The sequence below is a fragment of the Miniopterus schreibersii genome (assembly GCF_964146895.1).
Source record: "Miniopterus schreibersii genome assembly, chromosome: 10".
In the NCBI taxonomy this organism is placed as follows: Eukaryota; Metazoa; Chordata; class Mammalia; order Chiroptera; family Miniopteridae; genus Miniopterus; species Miniopterus schreibersii.
Window position 1 is genome coordinate 57,185,780 of NC_138110.1, and position 24,052 is coordinate 57,209,831.

General features: G+C 36.0%; 1 protein-coding gene across 3 annotated transcripts in view; it reads right to left on the reverse strand.

Annotated features, from left to right (window-relative positions):
- RALGAPB (Ral GTPase activating protein non-catalytic subunit beta) overlaps positions 1-24,052 on the reverse strand; it is a 79,306-nt gene that overhangs the window by 31,061 nt on the left and 24,193 nt on the right. For 2 of the 3 annotated variants that reach the window (XM_081149990.1, XM_081149992.1), the window contains exons 6-18: positions 23,571-23,702; positions 20,270-20,448; positions 18,942-19,090; positions 18,601-18,817; positions 14,885-15,086; positions 12,952-13,119; positions 12,337-12,451; positions 11,808-11,955; positions 10,006-10,070; positions 8,651-8,780; positions 6,782-6,915; positions 2,136-2,318; positions 935-1,086 (exon numbers count right to left, since the gene is read on the reverse strand). In XM_081149990.1, the coding sequence (XP_081006116.1) occupies positions 935-1,086; positions 2,136-2,318; positions 6,782-6,915; positions 8,651-8,780; positions 10,006-10,070; positions 11,808-11,955; positions 12,337-12,451; positions 12,952-13,119; positions 14,885-15,086; positions 18,601-18,817; positions 18,942-19,090; positions 20,270-20,448; positions 23,571-23,702 (1,974 nt within the window). The remainder of the gene's footprint in view (positions 1-934; positions 1,087-2,135; positions 2,319-6,781; positions 6,916-8,650; positions 8,781-10,005; positions 10,071-11,807; positions 11,956-12,336; positions 12,452-12,951; positions 13,120-14,884; positions 15,087-18,600; positions 18,818-18,941; positions 19,091-20,269; positions 20,449-23,570; positions 23,703-24,052) is intronic. The other variant, XM_081149991.1, reaches the window with a different exon arrangement.

Genomic DNA, 24,052 nt, shown 5'->3' on the forward strand with positions numbered 1-24,052 from the left:
AGCACCATCTTTGCATCTGTATTGATTCTACCTAATCTTCTCTACTTACCTCTTCCTCACAGTCAATAAATGTGCCTAAACTGCCTTCTTTACCTCCTCCTACTCTCGTCACTTACTGGACAAACACGAACTTTCTCAACTCTTTCTGCTACTTTTTACCAGCCTGTCTCCATTCCTTTACTACCAAAATACTTGAACAAGAACCTTCTATTGCTGGCTTAACCAACCTAGCATCTGGCTTATAGCTCACATTTACTTTCCTCTGAAAGTCAGATCCAATATCATTTTCCCTAGGAATCTTCAATTTCCCCTTATCTACAAGTATTCGTTTCCTCCTTCCAATTCCCCGGCATTTTATTTGTATTTCTTTCTCTTTGAATATTTATTTTCCACCTAATATTATAGCTACTTGTTTTTATATCTTTTCTTCCCTACTGGACAAGAAGCTCTTTGAAGGTGCTGAGTCTGATTTATCTTTGTGATCCTATTACCAATTCCGAAGAGGGAGTTCTTAAATTTTGGCTGAATGAACCTTTAATATATAATATAAATTGTGTAGCAGAGAATAGAGACCACTGAGCTAGAAAGCAAGAGACCTGATAGTGTGACCCAGACAGATCCTGTCTCTGGATGCAGCCATCAAGTCAGGAGGTATAATTAGGCTCTCCAAGATCCTTTCCAACTCTGACATGGCATGACCTGAATTAATGTCTATCAACATAGAAAAACAAGGACCCAAATTCTCAGACCCAAGTTCCTAGTTTCTTCTCATCCAAAAAACAAGACATTTTCTTTTCCAGTTTATTTCTGTAGAAAAAGTATCCTAAAGGGGTTGCATCACTTAATGCTAGAAAACTGGGGAGGAGACAAAACAAGGATCACAGCTAACCCCAACTAATTTCTAGGCACATTCCCTACGCAGTCACTTCCATACCATGTTAGGGTGGCTTCAGCAGCATCCTTTACCCTCATAGAAGCAGGGTTTGGCTCCTTGTCTCCTTTGTACTTGACCTCTTGCTCACTGCTCTTAGACTTACTTCCTGAAATACCCAGTTCCACAATCTCCAGTACTTCCTTCAGACAGTCCTAGAAGAAAGGCAAATTAGTTTTTGTAATACACTCATAAGAAGACAAGGAAACACATCAAATGTTAATAGTGGTTGTGTTCTGGTGGTGGGGCTCCAGTTTCTTTCTCATTTTCTTTAATAGGTATATATTAATTTCATAATAATATAATAAACTCCCCCCCAATTTTTCTTTAAAGAAATAAATTTGAGTGTTCAGAGAGTTAGATAATAAGCAATGATAAATTCAATTCAATTTTATTAGTTATAGTTCTTATAAAATTACCATGGACTACAAATCATGAAAACCCAAATGAAAGAGATGTAACAATAACTAAACCTGGGTGATTTAAAACATGTTAGATTATCCAAAGGGAAGTTCATCAATTACTGACAGTTTCAAGTTATTTGGGGTATCAAGTTTTAAGCAATTTGGGGTATCATAACTTTAGAAGCCATATGAAAACAACTAAGATTTAATCAACAGATTTTTAAAACTGTATAAAGCTCTAAATAAACATCCCATAAGCTTGGTATCTCTTCTTCTATTTACACTGTGAATTCACTGTAACTGCCTGCCTCCCCATAAGAAAAGTATTACATGGAATAATGGCAGAAAAAGCAGCCTAGATATCTGAGCCTCCACAAAGGCAGGGAAACTATGCGTGAAATGAAATTTTTATATACAAGCAAACTTTACAGACCAGCCTTGCTCTAGGTTGGCAGCCTGGCTATCAACTGCCCTTCTTGGTTTGGTAATGGGTTACCAAAGTGCCTTCTGGCCATCTCAAAGCTACCATCCTTTCAAAAAAGAACATTCTTGATAGCTCAGATAAATGAGTCTCAAGTCCTCATCTTTCAATAGAACTCTATGGGTTAATTTGCAACCAAATATATGTATGACAGTTTTTGAGTTGTGCCCAACAGGAGAAGTGTTCTACTGAGATATAACAAGTACATTCAGTTTAAAGTATGCAATATAGTACTTAAATTTAGGTATTCTTTTTTAAAAGACATTTTCCCAACATACATTTTGTTTCTATTTACTGTTTTAAGATCTAGTAAACTAACCTTTTCATCAAGCATATCAGGATGTTCTGTCAGCCAGACACAGAGACACTGAAAAGCTGCCACTATCATGGAGTGCAGATCCCGGGAGTGATGAGGAGCTGGCCGACTACACTGGTACACAATATAGCTGCACACGGAACTGATGGCTCGCTTCCGGTCTCCTGAATCAACCATCACCTTCACCTGAGCATATTCACATGGGGAACGCAGTTAGCCAGGAACCATTATACCAATTTTAAAGCATCTGCACTGAGGACCAGCCTTTCTGAGAATGTGACACACCACAGGAAACTTTGCTTTTAAAACATCATTTATATAGAAAATCAGACTATTTCAGAGGCATTATAATACTCTATATAAAAACAAATGGCATTTTTCAAATCTTAAAATAGTATTTCATTTTAGTGTACTTTTTCATGCCCTAAAACCTAAACTCTTGGGATGCACCTACTCATCATTGCCAGAGATCAAAAGAATAGCTGGCAATGGAACATGTGCACATTTTCTGAGTCCCCTAACCCGACCTCACAGTGATGCTCTAGAGGCTACAAAGTTCTGTGCAACTGCCCAGAGGTATAATTAACATAAAGTAAACTACATTATATTTAAAGTGTACAATTTGATAAATTTTGGCCTAAGTATACACTGTGAAGTATCATGACAATCAAGATAGTGGATATATCCATCACCCCCCAAATCTCATGTAGCTTATAATCATTCCTCTGACTCCCCCTTTCCCCCCTCCCTAGGTTACTGCTGATCTGCTGTCACTATAGGGTAACTTGCATTTTCTAGAGTTTTATATAAATACAATCAAACAATATTGCACTCTCTCTTTTTTTGTTGGGTTGGCTTTTTACTCAGCATAATTATTTCGAGATTTATCCACATTTGTGCGTGTATCAAACGTTCATTCCTTTTTATTGCTGAGTAGTATTTCACTGTATGCCTATAACACAATTTACCCAGTCACCTGCTGATTGACAAATGGATTGTTTCCAGGTTCTGGGTTTTACAAATTAAGTTGCTATGAACATTCATGTACAAGTCTTTGTATGAATATATGCTCTTTTATCTCCTAGTAGCGAAGTGATTGGGTCATATGGTAGACACGTTTAACTTTTTAAGGAATTTCCAAGCTGTTTCCTAAAATGGCTGTCCCTTCAACAGTGTATGGGAGTTCTAGTTCCTTCACATCCTCACCAACATTTGGTAGGGTCAGTCTTATCAATTTTAGCCATCCTAATAGGTATGGAGTGGTAACTCATAGTGTTTTAATTACATTTTCCTAAAATTAGTGATATCGAGCCTCTTTTCATGTGCTTATTTGCCATTTGTATATTTTCTTTGGTAAAGTGTTTGCTCAAATCATTTCCCCATTTTTAATTGGGTTGTCTGTTGTATTAATAAAGGGTTTTGTTGTTATTATTGTTTTATCTCTTTAAAAGATGTTATTAAAGGTATTTACAAAGCAACAGCCAGACTCTCCAGATCCAGCTGCCAAGAAGAACCTGTTATGCAGTGGAGACTGGTTAGAGCATGGCAGGCAGCTCTGGCTTCCTAACCTTATGCCCTGAGATCGAGATAGTGGGTAGTATCTCATCTTTAGGGTCCACAATGTTCATGTGGTTAGACAAGGGCTTCCTAGGGCCAGTTTTACCACTTGGGTCCCAGGACAGCATGATCTTTGCTTTGATGCCTAGCACACCCTATCTGAGCAGCACATGGCACACACTGGTATTGATATAGCCAACAGGTTCCCCACTGTAGATCATCAGACCATCCACAAACTTCATGAATCCAGCTCTCTGTCCTTAGATTTTCCCTGACATCATGAGCTTATAGCCCTTGGCACCACTCTCCATGATGAACTGCAGCACTCCCCAGCAGGCTCTTCACACAGCAAGCCCTCCTGGGAGTTTGTAATGCAGAGACTATCTGTGCAATGGCACACAGACCTCTTGTGGCCACCTTAACAGCATAAAGCTCCACAACAAAGCCCTCGGGGAGACCAAACTTCTAAACTACATCGGTCAATTCCTAGATCCACTGGTCCTTCTCACCAAGAACTTTCTGCATCTTGGAGGCCAAGGTAATGATTTCTATCCTAGTTGGTATAAGTCAGACTTCAACTCCAGAGTAACCATCCTCAGCAAGCCTCTGAGTAAGAACCCATTTAGTTTAGCTCTGAAAATGCCATCAACAACAAACTTCCTCTTTTTGGAAATTTGCACCACCATATTGCTACTGTGCACTACCAAAAGCAAAGGCTGTTACTGAATTTTGAGAGTTCTTTATATAATCTGGATATAAGTCCTTCATTGGGTATATTTTGTAAAGATTTTCTCCCAATCTGTGTCTTATCCTCTAACAGTATTTTTTGAAGAACAGCAGATTATAATTTTGGTTAAGTCAAATTTAATAGTTTGTTCTTCTATGGTGCAATACATAAGAAATCTTTGTATAATCCAAATCTTCATATAAACAACAAAGCTTTTCTCCCATTCTAGCCATTTTACAGTTTATGTTTTGGGCTACGGTCCATTTTGAGTTAACTTTTGTACATAGCACAAGGTATGAACCAAAGTTCTTTTTTTTATATACGACTATCTGATTGTTCCAGCTCCAATTGTTGAAAAGACTATCCTTTCTCCTTTGAATGACCACTGCTCCTTTGTCAAAAATCAGATGTTCATGTATAAGTACTTCTATTTCTGGACTCCCTATACTATTCCAGTGATCAATTTGTCCAACCCTAATCCAATACCATACTGTTTTGATTACCGTATGAGCTTTATAGTAAGTCTTAAAATCAGGTAGTGTTGCCCTTTATGATTTGTTAGAGATGTCTGGAGTAGCAGTCCACCTAGAGCTAATTATCCTAACTACTTGAGAGTGTCTGACGTCACAGGAAGCAGTACCCTGCCCTCAAAGACAACGTGGTCCTGCAAGTCTCATGAGTGGTTATTTTTACTTTCTGCATCAGTAACTGCTCCTCATCACACTATGGCCATTACACCTATCCCTGATATCTTTGAGGTAAGCTCTAAGTGATGGTAAGAACATCTTAAGTTTTCTAACCCATTTTGTCTCTCAGGATTTAGGTAAGTGACAGCCTCTGCTCACTTGTCCCTACATCTGTAAATGAGGACTTGAATTTTATCATCTCAGACAGTATCACCTTATGTGTGTATATCACCCTTTTGTTCACAAAGTACTTTACATATTTCATTTGATCTTCACACCACCAGGTATTATTATACACAAGATAATCCTGCCCGTTTTACATATAAGAAAATACTTAGATGACAGTGAGGATGTGAAGAAACTGGAACCTCTATACACCACTCGTGGCAATGTAAAATAACTATCAGTATGGGAAACAGTTTGGCAGCTCCTAAAAAGTTAAATATAGAATTACCATATAACCCAGCAATTCAACTACCAGGTATATATCCAACAAAACTGAAAATTGGTATTCAAACAAATGAATGTACACACATGTTCATAGCAGCACTATTCACAATAGCTCAAATGTGCATCAACAAATGAATGAGTAGACAAACTGGTGTATATAAATACAATGGAATATTATTCAACCATAAAGGAAAGGAAATTCTAACAGTCTATAACATAAATGAACCTCAAAAACATGTTAGATAAAAGGAGCCACACACAAAAGATCACATACTGTATAATTTAATTTATATTAAGTGTCCAGAATAGGTAAATCCATAGAAACAGAATGTAGACTGGTGGCTGTCAGGGATTGTGGGAGGGGAGACCAGAAAGCAACTGCTCAATGGGTATGGATTTTCTTTTTGGGGAGATGAAAATGTTTTCGAACTAGATAAGAGGTGGTGCTTACACAACATTAGAAATATACTAACAGCCACTGAATTCTTCACTTTGAAATAGTTAATTTTGTGTTACGTAAATTTCACTGCAATAAAAAAGAAAATACTTAGAGAAGTGCAAATGGCTACCCAGCTCTAAGGTTCCACAAAACTGAATAATAGCTGTAAAAGTAATTTAAAAGTATAGCCAGCCCTAGCTGGTTTGCCTCAGTGGTTAGCGTGTTGGCCTACAGACTGAAGGGTGCTGGGTTTGATTCCAGCCAAGGGCATGTATACCTTGGTTGCAAGGCTCGGTCCCCTGTTGGGGCCATGTGCAAGAGGTAACCAACTGATGTGTCTCTCACATCGATGTTTCTCTTTCTCTCTCTCTTTTACACTCTCTCTGAAAAGCAACAAAAAAAATATCCTCTAGTGAGGATTAAAAAAAAAAAAAATGTAGCCAATTTTCACATAAGTGGAAGATGGAAGAGTCACAGTCCCAAATGGCATGCTTTAGAATAATTATTCTTCCTTGAGCAAATCTGTATTTGTTTATTAAAACTGGATGATCCTATAATGGCACAAAATGCCATGCTGAAAATTTTAAAATATTATTAAAAAAGTACTAAGTCAAAAAAAGTGAAGTTCATTTTGCAAACTCTCACGTGGGGGCTCACTCTTGCACACTTTGAATATAAACTATGAGTATAAACCAACACTGCAGTACCCACACCAAGGGGTCAGGAAGTACAGAAAAAAGAGCCATGATCCAAGGTTGCTGGGATAAAATTAAAGGACTGTTCTTCTCACCTTTGCCAGGCCAGAGAGGAGCTCTAGAGCTGCCAGTGATATGCTCATGTCTGGTCGCCACTGGGAGTTGAGTCTTTGGGTGACAAGATGAATGCTGCGAATCAGTAGCCCAGCAGCTGAATCTGTATTAAGAGCTAGGATATAACCCCAATGCCACATCCCACAGGGAGGGAAAACAACTAAGCATTAGTAACGAGAAGCACAGCATTCCACCAGGCACAGACCACAGCAGCCACAGTGAGCACAACGGGCACCCACACAGTGCTATGCTCCCCGCCCCACTGGCCTGAGCATCAAGCCTGACTGAACAACAGTGCACAGGGCACACACACTGGACCAGAGCAGCTTCTAGCTCCCAGCTCAGGTACTTTCATACAGACAACCACTGGGATTTAGCAATTTCACTATCATTCTTATAACAATGTAAAATTTAAAATTTCTAAATTAACTCATAGAGAGTTACATTTTCAAAAAACCAATAAAAGGCTATCAATTATTTCCTTGGAATTTTATATGGAGAAAAGAATTCAAATCTCAGAATTTCCTCAGATGCTGGGACTTATCGTAAAGCATCTGTTGAAATTATTTCCAGGGGTTAAACCATAAAAAAGTCACATGCATTGCTTTTTAAACACATTTTAACATTTAATTTTTCAAGATGACTTTAATACTTCTAAAAAAAATTATATAACCAAGTCATTGTGTTTTTATTTGGCCTCCAATTCTATATTTAAAAGTAATGAATACTTAGCTGATAATAAATAAGGACAAATTAAATTTATAAGGGAAGCTTTAGGGACATTATACCTGTGGATCCTATCAGAAAGAGGGCAGTGACAACAGAAAAAGGAATGGTCATTAAAGAGAGACATTCATGCGACACTAACACAAATCTGGATTTCTTAGTAAAAAATATTTTACGACATTACAAGCAGACCTCACTAACATCAGTTTAAAATGCTGAAACAAACAATAACCACTTCAAACACTTATATTAGAACACATACAATAGTGCAAAAACTTCTTTAGTTTAAAAGTATTTTAGAAAGCATTAAAAATATTCATCTACAGTATACTTAAACCCATGAACATAATGAGTAAGACAACAATTCAAATAAATTCTTTATAAATGCAATATTTAAATATGTTGACTATCCACATAATGACCTTATGTATCTTACATGCTCAAGGATATTTATAATTAAGAAATTAAATTCACATCTAAGGATCTAAATTTCATTCCAATCTAGTTGGATTAATACTCACAGATTCAATACACTATTAGGTGTGTATAAAAACATAAAGGTACCCACAAACTCAGAGAACAATAAAGTAACTGTCCAGAGTAAAGGACATCACTGAATAGGATGCTCGTCTGGCAAATGTTTCCTTACTCTTACTTAAAATTTATGACTGAAAAACCTGACCAGATATATGGTAAGGTACACAGGTTTTAAGCACAAAGACAGAGATTTTCCTCTGGGTTCCCATCTCATGCATTTCCCACCACACTGCGGTAATTTATGTACTGGCTGACTCTGCCATTAGGCTCTGAGGCAGAGCCCACATCCTATTTGAATCTGTGTTACCAGCACTTGGTACAGAATCCAAAAATATTTCCTGACCATCCATTATAATCGTTTATAAAATCTATAACTACCCAGAATCTAACTACTAAAAGTTAGAGTTAATTTTATAAGATTTTCATTTTCTTAATCTTTTACACTAATAGCCTCTCTATTATACTTAAAAACATTAAAAAATCATGATTAAAATTGTGTTAAAAATGTTTTGTTAATTTATTTTGTATATGTAGGCATAAAAGTTATTCTATAAACTTTGGATTTCAAAAAAACAAACATGGCTTACCATAATCTCTTAGGAGAGCTTGAGCAGGTCTTTCACTATCAGGAGTTGTGGGCTCTGTGCTTCCACCACTTGCTGAACTAATACCACTATTAGTGCGACTATGACTCTTCAGGTTATTTTCTCCACCACCCTAGTAAAAAAAAAAAAAATGAACCAAATATCTGATGAATCAGATGAGTCAAAACAAAACATGTCGACTATATCCATAGTTTACTAGTATAAACAGAGGTCAATCATTAAAAGCTATGCTGATAAAATGAAATGTGCCAACTAAATAGCACAAACTGATACACAGATAAAAAGTGATAAGGGATTAAAACTGCTGTAGTATTTTTGGATAGACACTGTCTACTAAAAGGTTATGAAGGGTCCGATGATTACAGGTGCCCATTCTGGGGTCTTCTTTGCTGCTGTTTACAAAGGGCCAGCCAAGGACCTTTTCTATCTTCACTAGCTAATGACTCCGGGTCCTTAAAGAAATACCCTAGAGCCTCCCAAGCAAAACTTTAGAACAGGAATAGATTCTTAAAAAAACAAAACATGAATAAATGAACAGTAATTCTCAAATGCAGTTATATCACAAAATACAAACAATAAATATACTATGGTTAGTATAAAGATTAACTCCTATATGTAGAGGAGCTAACAAAGGTATCTGTTAAAGATTTCCCTCATTTTTTCCCCATATAAACACACTTCATTATATCCAGTATCCAGATCAGTTTATTATTATTAGCCACCTACTAGGATGTGAATATAATTTCCTTAATAATAATTTGATCACCCATCCTACATCCATCACTCCCCTGCCTCTACTCTAGGTATAGGGATCACATACCCTGGAGACAGAAGCAGAGGGCATTGGGAGTCTCTGGGATGCTCTTTTAAGTTAGAAGCATTGGTGCTTTGGGGGACCTTCAAACTCGGATCTAGGGAGCTGTGGAAGAGCTGATGAGATGAAAAAGAGCAAACTAGATGCTTGCTAACAGCCAACACTGTATCTACTAGGGATGGAAGAAATTATGGAGTAGGGGGCTTTTTCTAGATTATTCAAGCTAGTTCACCAGCACAGAAAAAGAAGAGCTTTAAGTAGATGCTGTCCAGGAATAAAGAGTGGGTCTGCTGGAATTTCTCTCATGCAGTATCTCTCAGGAACCTGATGTATAGTTTAGTTGATGAGGCACTGAAAGGTAAAAAGCCTCAAAATATCTGGTATTTCAAAATAGAATCCTTTTGCATCAGTAAGTTCAATTTACAAACAAATGCCTTTAAAAATCACAAGGACAGACATTTTGGAATTAAATTTAATCAGGAGTTGATATTCTCTGACTGATTACATGTGGTATATTTCTTACCATCTCCATTTGGCAACCAATGGCTTCTAAAAGTGCTGAATCTTGAACAATATTTAACATTGCCCCTGCAACAGCAAAAAAATGCACTTTATTTAAATACATGATAAGAATACTAAAATGGCTAAAATAACTCAATTAACAGCAGAGAGATCATTTTAGTGGAGTATTCCTGAAATTTCCATAAAATTACCAATAAATCTGTCAACTGGTCATAAAAGATACTCTTTAAAAGTACCCTAATTCTGATCCGCCCCCAAAGTTTTAAAACTGCATTTTTCTAAAATAAATTTGAAGGTCAAACTTTGCTTTATGTAAAAACATGACCATTATCAGATATTTTTTAACTGGTATAAAAGACCAACTGTTAACATATCAATTTCAGGGCTTGCCCATGGCTGCATATGCTGAAGGCAAGCTGCCTTCAAAATATAATGTATTTTTTATCAAGGAACTTAAAGCCCTAGAAAGGCTAGGACAGAAACAAGATGGTGAGCCTAGCACACTGCTTCTCATCCCAGTGGGAGAGTACTCTTGTCCACAAGGGAAAAAGACAGGACAGATACAGCTTTGCCAATATACGGCAAGAGTGGCAATTAATTCTTCCTTGGAATGCTCAAGGGAGCGATTCAGAACAAGGGTAAAGCAAAACTAAATATGCTATCAACCATAGAAATTATCTGATTTCAAGTGATGTTATTTGAATAACTTAAAACACTATAAGTTAGAGGTTCTCTCACACTGAGATTTAACCTCTGTTCCTTCAATTTCTTTACAAAATGAAAAGATTTACCCTTCCCTATTTATTCCATCTTCTCACTGCATAACATACTATCCTTCCTGAGCATGCACTCCAACCACTACTGCCATCACCGATTCTTTAGCCGTCATTTCCTCCCCTGGAATGAAATTCTTACCTCATTTCTGCCCATTCAAATTCTGCCCTACAAGATCCAATTTAACGTCTACTTCCCCCTATGAAGTCTTCCTTGCTCTTTTGGTTTCTGCTCTCTCAACACTAGATACTCAACATGACATGCAATCAGTACTGCCTTCTACTGTTACCTAACTACTTTGTGAGGGTATTCCAATCTCTGCAATGAGACTCGCTCAAGGACAAAAGCCACACTACTCACTTCTTTAGTATTATTCTACTCCCCTCAGGAATACCTGAACCTAGGACCATGCCCTTGGCTTTGTTTAGATGAATGCCAGCAAGTACATGAGAGAGAGTTGCAGTAATCAAGTTGAGAGTAATGAGGGCTTAAAATATGGCAGTGTCCATAATGATGAGGAGCCATTTGAGAGAGAATCAGTATGATTAGGAGACCAGTAGGAAACAATAAGGAAAAAGGGAGGAAGCACAGCAACATCTACTCCTCATTTCCTCTTGGCAGAGTTCTGACACAGCTTCCAGAATTACACCCGCCTCAAAATATTTTCATATGTAGGCAATGGGCAACAGGAAGAGGCAGAAGTAAGGAGGGAGAAAAGGAAATAGAAGAAAAGGGAGGGAAAGAGAAGAGGGTAGAGAGAGGAAGGGCAAAAGGGAAAGAGAAAAACAAAGAACACAGATAAAACTTACAAGCAAAAATGATCTACCAAGACAACCATAATGCTTTCCTCACCTCATCTCACTCCTTTAAATTTTTTCACATATAAAAGCAAACAAATTCTGCTTCTGATTCAGAATAAGTAGAGCTATATAAGACTTAGCCTCCCATCACTGACCATTGCCTCCTCAGCATGCCTGGGGTAAAAAATGTCTGGCTTTTCACTTACAGAAACAATGTATGAACACAAACCTAATATCATTTGAGTGTTGTTGGGGTCCGTTTCTGTTTGCAAGGCACCTATTAGTATATTCACAAGTCTCAACTTCAGGGACAGAAAAGTTATTGGTTTATCATAAGAAGAGCTGTCATCATTACTAAACTTTCCTTCCAGAACCACCTGTGAAAGAAACAAATAATATTTAACACTGATTGCTGTGGTACACTATGCCCATGTAGGAACTGATACAGTGGACAAAAAGCAGATCGGTCTAACAAGCAAGGCTTTCAATCTTACTAGTATTAGCCACTGTGCTAAATCTGTCACTAACTCGACAACATACTATGTTACCAGATGTCACAGCCTATCACCACTTGAAATGGTAGGTGAGGCATGCTAGCCGACAAAAGAAATTTCCACAACAAATCAACTTTGTTGCTTCACTTGAAATTCTTTTTAAAATGTTTTTTAAAGTTCCTGTTCCATTTTTAAAAGATAATTTGACTTGAATTAGCACACAAAACAGAATATAGAATATAAAAAATTTTAATGAAACATTACCTCAGATTTGACTGTGCCAAAGTGATGAGGGAGGGGCAACAAAGAAAGCAGGATATTAATGGAAGATCTTCTCAATTCTGTTGGATTTACATAGCTTTTGAATTTGGAGAGTTCTCTGCCAAAAAAAATAGCTATTAGTATTTCCTAACTAAAGTATGTTTTTAGCTATTGCCAAATATACATTATGCCACTTTTTCACAATACAAGCACTGGGTTTGTTTTCATAAAGAATGCAGCAACTACTTTCCACTGAGTTTATATTCTGTAGTGTGTATGTATGTCTATGTTAACATGCTGTTATGGAATTAAATTAGAATCTGACTGACTGATTTAAAATGTAAGGCCTCCTCTACAAAATATAGGACCTTTAGGCTGGGGTTGCTCTTACCCCTCCAAATCAGGCCAAAAAAGATTCAACAAGCCCATGAACAAATCAGAACTGAAGGAGCTCTGGGATGAGGTGGGTCTGTATATTCGACACTCATTTAAGTGGTCCAAGTTCCCTTGGGCTATGAAGACAACTGGACAGGATAAACTAGGAAACTAGGGAGAAACCACCAAAACAGACCACGCCAAACCCAACAAATGGTATGCTAATACAGAATGACAACTTACCTGTCAGGCAAAATGGTTTCAAGAGCTGAAATAAAGTAAGGAACCACAACATCAATCCCTTTCAAGTCACAGCAGAACAAAGGAGGGGAGTTTAGAATAACGCTGGCCAAGACAGGATGGCACACATAATCATTTATCTGCAAACCTTGAATTAAAAGCATGTAAAATCTAGGAAAGCAAGAAAAAAATTTTAAACAAACTGCTGGTCAATTGTTTCCATAACTATTAATATTTCCTACATACTCATCTGAAAGTCTATTTCCACTCTTCACTACTTCTAACCTTTAAAAGGTATTACTGAAGTTAGAACAATTCAGAATCAAATACACTAAGAACCAAATTATCTTTCCTAATGAAAAAAATTATGGTATAATTATGCTTATTATACCTTCTTGAAACCTTACAACTCAAATTTATAGATGACTACAAATAAAGCAACCAAAACAAAACAAAGCAAATGGCTGCAGTAATTATCAATAAACTGGAGGAATTACTGTATTGAATTCCATGTCAGTAATATTTTGCAGTACTGTACAAATCCTAAAGGAGGAAAAGTGTTGTCTTTTTCCCTGTGACCCATAATTTTTGGGAAGACAAAGCTAGAAAGAAATCTCATTCAACCCTGCATTCCTCATAATATGAAGATCACTCTGCATAAGACTCCTTACAGGAATATACCTAAAGTATACCTTACATTGAGTATACCTTACTTTTAACCAGCTCCTTAAACTTGCAATAAACTAAGCATTCAATCTTTCATCACTCAAGAGCAATTATACTGGCATAGTCTTCTACTACTATAAGGCCCCTTTTCCTCTCTGCAGAACTCTTCTGAAACAGCTTCCCCATCTCCTGTCATTGCTCAATACATTTTGATCCATCTTTTCTCCCTGGAACTAAACTAAAACCATGTTAGCAAATAACCAAAGGCCTCTCAATTGCTAAAACCAGAAGACATGTCTAAGTCTTAACTTACTCTGCCTTTTTAAAGCACTCAAACCTCTGATTACTCCCTTCCTCTTATTCTTCTGACCTCTGTGGCTATTTCCTTTAACAAATCCTCTTACTCCACCTGTCTCCTAATAATGATGTTCCTCAGACTGCCAACCTCAGTTCTCTTCCACTAGCCTGGTTTTAAACACCACTTAAGCCACTGAATATAATCAAACAAGTCTCTACCTCATACCTCTCATCTCACCTGAACTCCAGATCTATTAGCCAAAAGCATATGGGATACCTGAGTGTAAGACATGTCTATTGATACACTCCAGTACTACCTGTGCGCAGTGTATGGCATAAATATTTGTTGATAAATACCCCAAAGGCACCTTAAGTTCAACAGGTTCAAAACTAAGCTCATCATTGGCCCCTCACAAATTTGCTTTTTTGGTTGGTCATACTACCACCCATCCAGTCTTATGGACCAGGCAGAAAGCCCATGGTCATAGCCTTCTTCCTTACTGCCATTGATACCATTTGTGGTATCCCCTCACTTTACCTGTGTCTCTCTCCTACCAACTTCCATTACTATGGAATCATTGTAACTTTTGTACATGGCTTTGCTCACTCGAGAAAATAAGCTCCTTAGACACGGTATTTACAGTTAACATTTATGGACCATCTACCGTGTCTAATACTGTATTAAAATTTAATTTAAAAATTAGTGTAGTCCTTCCAAATCGTTCCATAATTAATAAGTCAAATAAAATAGAAATAATAGTTCTAAAATAAAAAGAATCTTAAAGATCTTTATCAAATCTAATAAAACAAATAAAATAGAAGAATTCAAGCAAAAATTTCAATTACTTACTGACCTTTGCAGGTATTTCAAACCAACATTTACTTATCAGTTCAGCCTACCAAGCCATGCTACAATATAGTTTCACTACCCAAACTATATAAATGGAAAAATAAACAAAAAAAATTCTAAGACCTGGATAAATAAGCTGGCAGAATCTCTTCTCCAGTCTTCTTGCTACAAAAAATCCTACACAGTGTCCCACAAGCCTCAGCTCTTCCTGCTTCATAGTTATCAGGAAATTCACTTGCATCAAACATAGGATTGGAAACCATGGTGTCTGTAGACATTTGTGACCCTTTCCGTCGAAACTCCATGCTAGCTTGTGTTGTAATGGCTGAGGAGAGAAAAGGAGGGTTTTATTATATTTGTCAATATGCAAATAGGCTCATGGGACCCTGGACACAAAGATCAAATGTTGGAGTCATTAAATAGCTACTTGAATAGAATCCAATAATTCTTTCGTTTAGCAACTACGTCTTAATTTTTTTAAGGGCTCTCTGAAATCTTCTTGGAAAATGGGTAACCATTTACAGTGGTATTGTCAGTTTAACAAATTCTACCAGAAGTATTTCCCAACTGAATTTTCGATCAGCAGAGTACATTTGTATATATCTGTAGTCATATACAGACATATAACACAGAATTTGGCTTTTCTATTATTTATTCTGTTTTTAACTTCCCCTGTAGAATGATACTTAAACGTTAAGAAAAATAGCTACTGCAGTTTCCACATTACCCCAGATGAACATCATTATTGAGTGGGCAATCCCATGCCAGTCTGTATACTTTAGGGAGAGGGCAAAGTAAGGATGAGTAATGGGTAGGGAGGAAGAGAAAGCATTCCCACCACCCACCCAACTCCAAAACACACACCAAAGAATCGCCCAACCAAGCAAAATGAGAATGAATTTTAACAACCACAGACAGCAGCTAACTGGAGGTTGATAAATCAGAAAATTGAATTGGTAAGAAAGATTATCATGGTCATTCGTTGTCACTGAAACAGAAGCCCTTCGAAAGTTGCTTTTATTTTTAACAGATTTCACAGTGTATTGAAAACCACTCTGAAATCTTTTATCACTCTACATGAAATGTTTAAATTATTTTGTAATAGATTTAATAGAATGCAGAGTCAAGCATAAATCTTTATGCAACTTCCCATGAGCCATTTTTAGTCCTGAATAAGCTATCCAGCAAGAATACATTTAAAAAACACTACATGCAGAATGCATACAAATCAAACATTAAATCTGTATAAAAATAAGCTTAAAGCTTTAAAAAAAAAAAAGCCAAAACACAGTTAGTGCAAAATCCTGGAATTCATGACATGACCAGACTAGTGTACAGAAATAATGGGACTGATTCAGGCAGATTAATTTGCTTTTGCCAACAATCCTCCCCATTCAAAACACAGAAAAAGTATTTTTCTTCTCAAGTGCAAAAACTACAAGAGACAATGACAATCAAATTTTTTAATGGAATTATGAAAAAAATAAAAACATGACTGCAATTAAGGAGAAGCTTCTGGTTCCTACTTACAAGATTTATAAGAAAGAAGAATTTGGATAAAAGATGCTGCAAGATAATAGAAATAAATGGAAACAAATCAAAGGACAGCAGTAATTATAAAATACTTTAAAGATGGTGAAATTTTACAGTAAGTTAAGAAGCTTTTTAGCTTTTTAAAAGTTAGATTAAAAGCTTTATGATACCACAAGCTAGTTCAAAAACATAGGAAATTGTGCATTCAGATCCAAAAATATAATTTTTGTATCATGCAAAAGAAATGAACAAAGAAAATTACACAGCTACAAAAGAATTGAGGTTTTGAACTGCCCATAACGTGCATTAAAAATTTTAGTTCATTAACCCTTCCCAGCTCAATGATACTTTTACAAAGCACAGTGTACGGTCAAGTAAATCTAAAGCTAACCATTTCATAGAGGCAAGCCTTTTAAGTTAGAGGTGAACTGCATGGCAGAATTCCTTGATGACAGCCAGTACTTAGAAAACAGACTAACAGTGTTAGTATTCCCAAACCTCCCACCACCCCCAAGACCTCAAGAATGGCATCCAACAGCACTCTAACCCATTCAATTATCTGGATACCTCCTATCTCCTGGGTAATGGAACAGCCTTTCTCATTTGAAAACAAGGCAGGAAAAAGAAGCTTCTATCTTTTCCCCGCCAAGGAAAATGATAAGAGTTAAAAGTAAGAATTTGTTGCTGACATATGATTTGAATTCTGACTTCTATCTTTTGGCATAAGAGGGTGAGCAAAGCTGTTACAAAATCCCTAGAGAATAGGAAGATCTGTAAGTTCCCTTTAAGCAAGCCCACCAAGGAGACAGAAGGTTGAACCACCCTGGATTCAGGGATTTTAGTGTCAACAACCTGATACCCAAAAGTTACATCTTAAGAATTACATCTGAATAAAAATAAAAATATGACTGACTCGCTCTAGAAAATACAAATTAATAAATATAAACATGATTCAGAAAACTAAAAATATAAAGCACATGAACATAACAAAATATAAGCCAAAAATGGTTTTTACGTTTTCATTTAGTCATCATAAGTAAATTTACTTAATCATAAATAAACATTACTTTCAAACTTGTAAATAAAATATGGAAATGACAGAATATAAAGTGTCTGAATTTGAACAAAATAAACAAAGGAATCCCTAAACTCAACCATGTGATCTCAAATTATATTCCTGAAAATGTCTTTATAATCAGAACTTTTCTAAACTATGTAAAAGGTCTGTAAGAATAGCCAAAATAATTATATGTGTATAATGCTAACAAACATTGACCTTAGTTCTGAAATGGACATAATAGATAAGAATGCATTTCTAAAAGAAAGCAAGATCCTTGTGGCCATTAAATTTTTATCTTTGGAATTAACATTCTCCCTAGAGATGCATAAACTAATGCAATTAGGCCTCCTTTTACATCGAGCTATTTCTAACCCCAGTAGAAAAGTGCTTTCTTACCAACCAATATACTTTTAATGCATATAGCACAGTGCCTAGCACAGAGTAATTCAGCTCAATAAATGACAGCCATTATTATTATTCAGCTCTATAAGATATGTCATAAATAGTGCTCCCTCAGTACATTCTGCACTACCCTATACTCTCATCCTGCACCCTATGCAATTATTTCCAAATATAATAGTAAGATGACAAAAGTAAATCAGATTTTATTTAGACAGTGTTTCATTTCTATAATAAAATCTAAATAAACATATTAAGATAAAGATATTAATATATTAATATCTAAATAAAGATATCAAGATATTAATTGTCCACCAGTCTTATTTAGTTTCAGAACAAATAATATTTTTTAAAGTGTATCCTTGAAATAAAGTTCTCTACACTAAAACCTGAGAGGTTAGAGTCCTTTGTGAAGCAGAAAATTCCTGATATTTATATGTACTAATAATGAGTGAATGGTTGTCAAACTCTAAGAAAACACTTCTTTCTTGTGAACAAACTTCTGGTAAAAAAATCTTTAATTCTTGATATCATATTATTATCCTGGCTGACATGAAGGGAACTTCCAGGTCACCTACTGAAAGGAATTTGATTCAACAATGAAAATGGCTAACGTGAAGTGTGTCTAATAAAAGCAGACCAAAGCCAAACCTCATAAAACAAACATAAAAAGGACAGGTAGCAAACTTCCAAAATTCTGTTACTTCAGCTGGAAGGGGTTAAAAACAAGACACTGCTTCATCAGAGACAGAGAGCTTTTTAAGATACATATTAATCTTGCAGGTAGGAAAGATTAAAAAGAAAAAAAAGAAAGAAAAAATGGTAACATTTCTTGAGCAATATTTACCAGTCATGCTGCTGTCTCTGTTTATCCCATTATGAAGTTTACAGTGAACAAATGCTGCATCAAATAACCATGATCCAAAGAGATTCAAGATGCTGTTAACCTTTGGTCTCCGAGGGGCAGGCAGTGGCCGGGGTTCTGAACTAGTCTGATTTGGACTTGATAGAGGAGAAGTGGAGGATGTCTGGTGCTGAACTTTTGAGGCATGAGCAGTACTAACCTATTAGAAGAACACAAGAATATGTTCACGCTCATGAAAAGTCTAAGAAAACAGGAGGACTTTTTAAAAAGGATGGCAGATTAAAAAGTCACCATTATACAGCATAATGACAATGAAAACTTACTGTGCTTGTCTTCATGGTGGCCTTGTTCACAGTAACAGCCCGATGCCTTCGGTTATGTGGTGGGGTGGTACTGACAGCAGTGCTTTGAGGCATACTTAATCTATTCACGGGTGTTGGAGGAGCACTGTCTGATCGGGGTCTAGAAATGCCTTTAAGAAAAGACAAATGGAGTTATTCTTCATAGTTCAAAATATGTGGTCAGAAAATCTTTCTCAAGCAACACCACTGAATGCTCGGTACAGACTACAGTAGGGACTGCTAGTAGCCTCAGAATATCCGTTCACCCTCTCTTCCTGAGTTATGTAACACAAATTTTAGCTGGACATGGCTATCCAAAATAAACTTACTACATTTTCAAGCCTCCCTTACAGTTAGATGTGGCCATGTTCTGACCATAGAAAAGTGGGTAATAATGAGTGGACATTCCAGGGAATCTCCTTAAAAGGACTAATCAAGTGTAGACTCTCCTTCTTTTGTAATTCCGGATGGGATGGTTGGAACTAACTCTTTCAACCATCATGGACCATGAGAGAGTGCACAAAGAATGGAGGGCCACAAGATGCAAGAGCCTTGAATCCCTGACAATGGTGGAACTGCTACAGCAGCCCTGTACTGGCTAGCCCTGGGCTTAACACATGTGTAAGTAAACTATCTTGTTTCAACCACCGGTATTTTGGGTTGTTATGTAGCAGTCAAACTTAATTTGAACTAATACAGGAGTGGACAAAAGTAGGTTTACAGTTGTGAGTACACAAAACAGAGTTTATTCTTATATGACTGACAATTAGTTATTGTATTATTTGTATTACAACTGTAAACCTTCTTTTCCCCACCCTGTATATTATGTATGTAATATATTAATGAGTACATATAATAAGTGCTTTAGGAAATGATATATATTAAAATATCACTGCCTTTCAACAGGTAAAAAAAATTCTGAACTTTTCATATGGGAAAACAGTTCAAAACAGTAGTTCACAAAAGGTTTAATCTGCCTCCTAATGATAACGTAAGAATGATACCTAATGCATTTGAATCTCTATTTTCTTGAATTACTAGTGAGAATTACTTTTACGAATCTTTTATTCATATCCTTTGTATATTTATCTGCCAGGTCTGATTCTTTTTCTTTGATTGCTTGGTCTATTTACATAAAGACAACAAAAACCTTCTAGCTATTACATTTGTTGCAAATAATTTTCCTAGTTTGTTATTTGTAATCAAATCTGTTCCTCCTTTGCCTTGGGCTTTTATAATAGTTTCTAAAACTAGACTAGAGTTATCTACATGTAGCTCTTCAAACATCTAGCAACATAGGCAAAATTCACCTAAAAATGCATCCACCAGACAGCTGATTCCACGCATGGCACGAAAAAATATTTGAGGCAGATGTTTAAGGCAGGGATACTGATTCAATTCTTGTGGCATTCCGCTCACATTCAAGAACTGTTCCTGAAATTTGGGAGTAGAGCTTATAATGGCTGGGTTACTCAAATCCACGGGATTACTATCAAAAGAGAGAGAAGAATTAATTACACATTTAAAAGTTTCTTTAGCAATAAACTACATGCAATCTATTTTAAAAATAGGGCTGTTTGTGCCTTTAACTCAGAGAGGAGACTAATCTGTATTCAACAGGCTAGGGACTCAAACATCAGCACTTCTATATAGAAGATCTGCAGTGTGTTTACATGAATTTACTCTGCCTATTCAAATAATGAGAGTCAAAATAAGATTAGAAATTTTTAATTTCTTAAGAGTGCACATGGGTATTTTTCTAACATGTTTGGAATTAAGCAATGGAATAAAAACTGTCAATAAATCAGTAAGAACTCCAAGAAAAAAAATTTTACTTTAATATGAACATATTCAGTTCTTTAAAAACTATTTTAAAATTTGGATTGTTTGTGTTCATGTGTACATACTAAAGTCATATATTTCAAAACAATATATTTGGGCTTGAATTACATTTTATGTGTAAATAATTTTAAATATTTCAACTAAAAATTATATTTCGATTACCACTCAAAATGGTCAGCTTAGCTACCCATTAAATGGCCTCTCCAACTCAAAAGTGATATCGTTAATAAACCTATAGGCAGGACCTGGAAAGAATTTCCACTAGCTATGAGGCCAAAAGAAATAGGCTAAGAAATACAAATCAGTGGTTTATAGATGCTCTGCCCTTTGAAACCTTCTTTCCCATCCACTCAGACTCTTAATTGCAAGTGGGAACAAGGGAACATATATATGGGCTTCTAATGTTAGTAGATTGTATCCGTAGAACTGGAATTCATCATGTGGGGTAGAGGAGATAAGTCTAGTAGCAGTGTCAGAAAGCTTATACCAGCTTCTCCACATGTAAACCTGAAATTATTTTATTGGTACAGTACAAATATTAGAGAACAGATTTAAAAAAAAATCTGAAATGAGAATGGGTATCAAAGGATATAGATCAGATCATAAAAACTGCATCCCTACAGCTCCCAATGCCCTGTATATCTGACACATGTAGAGAGCCTGTTAAAAATCCAGATTCGTCCTAGATCTACTAAAACAGAACCTCCACATGGGGCCTGAAGAGCCAGTGACCATGGATAAATATGTCCAAGCACAAGCATTTCAGAAAGTAGTATTCTAATCAAGGGAAACAATTTTTCCCCTGGGAAAAGACAAAGCATTACCACATTAGACAAATGTTGGTGCCTACCTCCCCATCATATTCAGCCCTCTTCCTAGGAAATTTGCCAATGACCCTGGCAGCCCTTTAACTCTCATGGCCCTGCCTTCCACCCAGCCACAGCTCACTTAACCAACAGGGTAAAACTGTCCAAAAGGTGTCTATCTAGATGTCTGCTGGAGACCTATACCTGATATAGCCTAACTGAAAAAATAATAATTTAATCGAATATATCCCTTTTGAGAATCTGAGCAAAGGAAAAGTCCCAGTGAACAGAAATGGCTAGAACTGGGAAGTCCCACAGTATTTATACCACCGGGCAGTTATCTCATGGGATTACATGTACCCCAAAGGCAGGAAGAAATAGGGACTCAGGAAGCCTGCGAGAGAAAAAGAACAATGTATATATGCACAAAAGAAGCAAAAAGCCAAGAGAGACAGATGACAGAAGAGCTTGTCCCAAAGCTGCCTTGGTCCATCCCCATCTTGAGTACTGGGCATTCACTGCTTCTTAGAGTCCAATGAGACCTCTCTATCATCAGAAAATAACCCCTCTTTCCCACTTGTATTTACATAAATAAGTTCCTATTCTTTAGATTCGAAAGAATCCTGACTAATAAAATCTTTCACCTGAAGAAGATAAAGCCTGAAAAGGTCAATTAAGAGTGAAAAAATGGGAAAAGATTATCCAAGAAATACCTGTAAAAAAGATTCTAGGACTAAAGTTTTACTGGTGATTTATTTCAAATTCCACACAACAGAGCACAGGAAAAAAACAGGAAGTTTCCTATTCTTTTTTCTTAAAACATACCAAAACATAAATTAGTCCAAAAAAAAACTAGAGACAATTTGGCAAAAAACATTAAAAGATTAGCATTTCATAACCAACTCTAACTTTTCTCTCAAATTAAAGAATGATTCCATATTGAAATAAAGTAATACAAATTAATATATCACATCAATAGGTAAAAAAGAAAAAACTTTTAATTGCTTAAAATAAATCCCAAAGTATGATTTGAATAAAATTCATTACTACCCCTGAATTTATAAATTTAAAATTAAAAAATTTTAAATTTATAAATAAAATCAGGAACATAAAAAAACAGGAACATAAAAAAGAATAACTATCTAATATCAACAACCCACATCCCACTCAAAATTTCACGTAGTAGAGACATTCCAATGAAAATCAGAACACAGAAAAACTTCCTAATCTTAAAAGAAACACAAAATTATAGAAAAATTGATTTAAAATATAAACTGAAATCACTGAAAGATGAAAAACGCAAATTGGAAGGAAAAAATAGAAAATGGTTAACTAAAAAGGTCATACAGAATAATTTAGAATCACTACTATACAAATAGAAAATGAGGCTAGTCAAACCAGAAAAAGAAGATAGGCAAGGAAAAATGTTTAAGAATCAAGACAGTACACAACAGAACAAAAGTTCCACAGAACACAAAGATGGGGCTAGTAGAAAGGTAGAAAGCGATGAAGCTGAACTGAATAGAATTACTAGAAAGAAAGAAATGGCAGGAAGTAGCAATTTATCCCTCTGTGAAATTTTATAGTATCCTTCAGCAAAATTTTAAACAAGTCTACTAGAGGAGAGGCCCTGAGAGCCATACTGACCAGTCAGTGCCGGTCAGAGAGAGGAGCAAGGTAGTCTCCAGGCCCCACAGAATGTGACAGTCCTGGGAGAGATATCATCCAGGCTGTAGCAACAGGCAAGAGAAGAAAATGCTGCATCTACCACAGGGAACAAGCTCCTAGAGTATAGACCAATCGCAGCTGAGGATAGCCTGGCCCTGCTGGAACAGGGAGAGCAGAAGGCACATGATATAGATGTGTGTGCTGTCCACTTTGGCTCCACCTGACACACTGAAATCCATTAAGAGTTATAGCATGGTTCCTGCCCTAAGACACTGGGTAAAAAAAATAACAATACCTTAACATATGTAAAAAGCGAAACCATGTCTGTGCAACACACTCGTTATCCATTTCAGGAGGGATCAGACTGGCATCTTCATCGGGAACTTTAAATGGGGGAAATGAAGGACCATATGTAAAGCGTAGCAATCTAGAAAATAAAAAAATGCACACTGCTAAGTTCATTTCTTAACAGAATGAAAAATACATTCAAGCATTAAAATACAAGAGAAATATCAGAGAAAACAGATGAAACATGTATTACACCTCACTGAAGCAAACAACTAAAAACCCTTATTTATAAAACAAACTGGAAGCAGGTTTCTAGTTCTATAAAAAAATTTTAAAACATTTATTTGTTTTGCATAAATCATTATTTATAAAATGGTTATTATGTCTTACTTATATTTTGTTATATAATTTATATAACTATATATTAAATTTGTAACATAAGTAATACAAATTAATTACACATAAATTTTATGTTTTATAAGTTTTATA